This window comes from Montipora capricornis, chromosome 8, assembly GCF_036669925.1.
Source record: "Montipora capricornis isolate CH-2021 chromosome 8, ASM3666992v2, whole genome shotgun sequence".
NCBI lineage: Eukaryota > Metazoa > Cnidaria > Anthozoa > Scleractinia > Acroporidae > Montipora > Montipora capricornis.
Window position 1 is genome coordinate 4,650,014 of NC_090890.1, and position 3,760 is coordinate 4,653,773.

Consider the following 3,760-nt stretch of genomic DNA (forward strand, 5'->3'; position numbering starts at 1 on the left):
ATTTGAAAGAATGTGACAGACCTGCACGGTCTCCCTTTTGTTCAGATAATTAAGAAACCCTCAATTCACAGTTTTTCTTTAACGCGTCAGTATTGTTTTAGGATTTGACACTGCTGGGTTGGACGTCCTGACAAATAGTAGGATTTCCTCGCTAGTTTTGGCTAAGTGCCGACTGCCTTCCAGAAAAATAGCTCCGCAATGCGTACTTGGGGTCTTATGCTTAGTTTAATTAACTACAGTCAGCCACCATGGGTCACTGCGGGATTGGTTGAAAATTTGCCATAACAATGCAGCAGTGAAATGGTTTCCTTCAGTATGCTTCAAAATTTCAGGACCTGTTCAGAATTTTACATCGATGACTTGCCGCTAATCTGTCTCTTATTGCCATTTGCACAGTTTAGACAACTTTTGGTGCACATACATCATCTTTTTCACCTATTTACTAGTAACAGAAGCACTAGAATGGCTAAGAAACAAGCATGGCACTGTCATACATTCATATGATCTTATAAATGATCAAGAGAATGCTGAAATTCAACTAGAATTCTAAGATGAACCATCACTAGATAAGGTGTTCAATGAACAAGTACCCTCAGAGCTTGGTGCAAATTCCCAAACTACTGGAAATCACAGTCCATTAGCAATAACAATGCATAAACAGCCGAGAGGAATATCTGTTGACCAATAACGTCAATCAGTTAGATCATTAAATAATTAAAATGCAACGCAAAGCTTACAACAGGGTGCTTTTATGGACTAGAAATAAATGAAAACCTCAACAGCCTGAAGTCACACACCGTTGAACCAGTTTATTTGTTTATAACTGGAGGTGGTGGTGCTGGGAAAAGCCATTTGATTAAAACAACTTACCACACTGTAGTAAAAACCTATAGACATGCTCCACTGAATCCTGAGAAATCAATCCAACAGTGTACAGGAGTAGCAGTAATAAACATTGATCGTGTACACACAGCATTAGCAATACCTAAAAATACAGGTGATGGTGTGGAGGAAAATCCAGGTCCTACGATATTTGATATCATTTATCCAACAACCACTGGGGTCCGCTGACTCTAGTCAAGGAAATGAAGCAATCGTTGGGGTAAATGCGGGTAAGCAATGTGTAGCAATGTCACTTACTGCTATGATATACCATCAAATACAAGATATTAGTTTGTGGACTAATTCTACTTTGAACAATATTTTGGTTATTGGAAATAATCTATACCGTGCTAAAAGATGTTCTGTGCGAACAAATGACTATTGCTGTTAGCTAATGTTCCAGACATGGTTTCAATATTTGTTAAAGTGTATTCATTACAATATCGTGAGTCACTTACTGGAAGTTTGTTCATGACACCAAACATTGGTCCATATATGTCTCTTAGAAATTCAGTTCTAGACGTATTTTCAAACTCTTAACGGAATTACAATAATTGTTGTTTGTTAACTATTGGCATTAATACACTATATTGTAATGAATACACTTTATCAAATATTGAAACCATATCTGGAAGATCACGTTAACAGCAAATAACAGCAATAACCAAAATATTGTTCAAAGTAGAATTAGTCCACAAACTAATATCTTGTATTTGATGGTATATAATAGCAGTAAGACATTGCTACACATTCCTTACCAGCATTCACACCAAAGATTGCTTCAGATCCTTGCCTAGAGTCAGCGGACACAGTGGTACGTTATGTATAGAGACATATATTGTACCGTAGACTTTATAGACTCTTAGGCTGATTCCTTGGTTTGATTGAGGTGCTTCGGTTGCTTGAAGTGCTCGGGTTGCTTAAGGTCCTTTGCTTGCTTGAGATGATTCGATTGCTTGGGGTGCTTTGCTTGCTTGAGGTGCTTTGATTGCTCCGGGTGCTTTCCTTGCTCGAGGTGCTTTGCTTGCTCCGGGTGCTTTGCTTGCTCGAGGTGCTTTGCTTGCTTGAGGTGCTTTGCTTGCTTGAGGTGCTTTGATTGCTCCGGGTGCTTTCCTTGCTCGAGGTGCTTTGCTTGCTCCGGGTGCTTTGCTTGCTCGAGGTGCTTTGCTTGCTTGAGGTTCTTTGCTTGCTCCGGGTGCTTTGCTTGCTCCGGGTGCTTGCTTGCTTGAGGTGCTTTGCTGGATTGAGGTTCTTTGCTTGCTTGAGGTGCTTTGCTTGCTTGGGGTGCTTTGCTTGCTTGGGGTGCTTTGCTTGCTCGAGGTGCTTTGCTTGCTCGAGGCTGCTTTGCTTGCTCGAGGTGCTTTGCTTGATCGAGGTGCTTTGCTTGCTTGGGGTGCTTTGCTTGCTTGAGGTGCTTTGCTTCCTTGAGGTCCTTTGCTTGCTTGAGGTGCTTTGCTTGCTGGGGGTACTCTGCTTGCGTGCGGTGCTTTGCTGCTCCGACTGCTTTTCTTGCTTGAGGGTGCTTCGCTTGATTGGAGTGCTTTGCTTTCTTGCTTGGGATGCTTTGCTTGGGGTAGCTTTTCTTTTTTAGATACTTGCTTCCTTGAGGTGATTCGCTTTCTTGGGGTGCTTTGGTTGCTCGAGGTGCTTTACTTGCTTTACATGCTTGCTTACTTGAAATGCTTTGTTTACTTGCGATGCTTTGCTTACTTGCGATGCTTTGCTCACTTGCGATGTTGAGGTCCTTTGTTTGCTTGAGATACTTTGCTTTCTTGAGATGCTTGCTTACAGAGGTGCTCGTCTTACTTTAGAGGTAATTTGTTCAAGATATTAGGGTTCCCCCAGATAAATGCTTAAAAGCTAATACACTGAACAGGCCAAAGCGTACAACCCAAAATCTACATCAGACTTAATCTCTTCATCTCGCTGTTATTTATTAAATCATGAATTTATTAGACTTTGGTTGTGAGAGCCAGCCCCGTAAAGGGGGAGTGCGATGGGTGTTTTCAATTCTTGTTCTTTAAATGTGTAGTAAACCTATATTACAAAACGTGTTTTAGCCTTCGTCTACAAGTATTTGGTATGCCTTCAAGGCATTTACTCCTTGCTAATAAGTCGCTGAATTACTCCTACAAATTTTGTCCTAAAAGAGTGAAGTCTGTTTTGGAGGAATTGTAGTGCGGATTGAGCAATGTTTCCTTGACGCGTTTCTTTTTACCGGGAGGTCATGTGGTCTTTTACTGTTCAGTGGCTGTCTATGGTTTCTTATCTTTACTCCATCAGGCTAGCCGAAGGTCTTCGTTTTTCCTCTTTCACGTTGTTTTCAGAAGTGGCCTAATAACTTTAGGGTTTGTTTCCTTAGTTTCTTGTGAGCTGGATCTGAATTTTATTTTCACAGAAAAGTAAAAAGTTCCCTGGGATAGTTTTCATATGCTGGACCCATGCAGCTCTTTCCGGTTGGTTGCAGGATAATAAAACTCCTATTTCAGCTACCCTACGCTGTATCTAACATACCGTGAAATTCTGAAAATAAGCCCCGCGGCTTACATTTCTCCAAGCCCCTTTCTTAGGGCCTAATTTTTTGAGGGGTTTGTATTCGGAGGAAGATTTGCGTTTCAAAATCGGCCAGTCTTACACTTGGTGGGATTTGCGTATCAAAATCTATTGGGCTTGCGTATAGTTGGAAGGAAATTTATGTCAGAAATTTGTAGAAAGGTTTTGCTGAACTCGCATTGAAAACGCAGATCTTTCTAAAACGCAGCAATGCAAGTACTCTGTCTATATGGATCGAGGAAATCCAAGCCAAGACTGAAGACTGAACTACGCAAAAATTAAATAATTTAAAACTGTAACACTTTCTGATTGCAATCATTTGACA

At 40.9% G+C, this 3,760-nt stretch overlaps 1 protein-coding gene across 1 annotated transcript; it reads right to left on the bottom strand.

The window, feature by feature from the left end:
• Positions 1-1,744: 1,744 nt before the first annotated feature.
• On the bottom strand, positions 1,745-3,111 carry LOC138013596 (neurofilament heavy polypeptide-like). The gene is made up of 2 exons (XM_068860696.1): positions 3,101-3,111; positions 1,745-2,687 (listed from the first exon to the last, which is right to left on the bottom strand). Exons 1-2 carry the CDS (start codon positions 3,109-3,111, stop codon positions 1,745-1,747), a joined length of 954 nt encoding a protein of 317 aa, XP_068716797.1.
• Between the last annotated feature and the right edge of the window lie 649 nt (positions 3,112-3,760).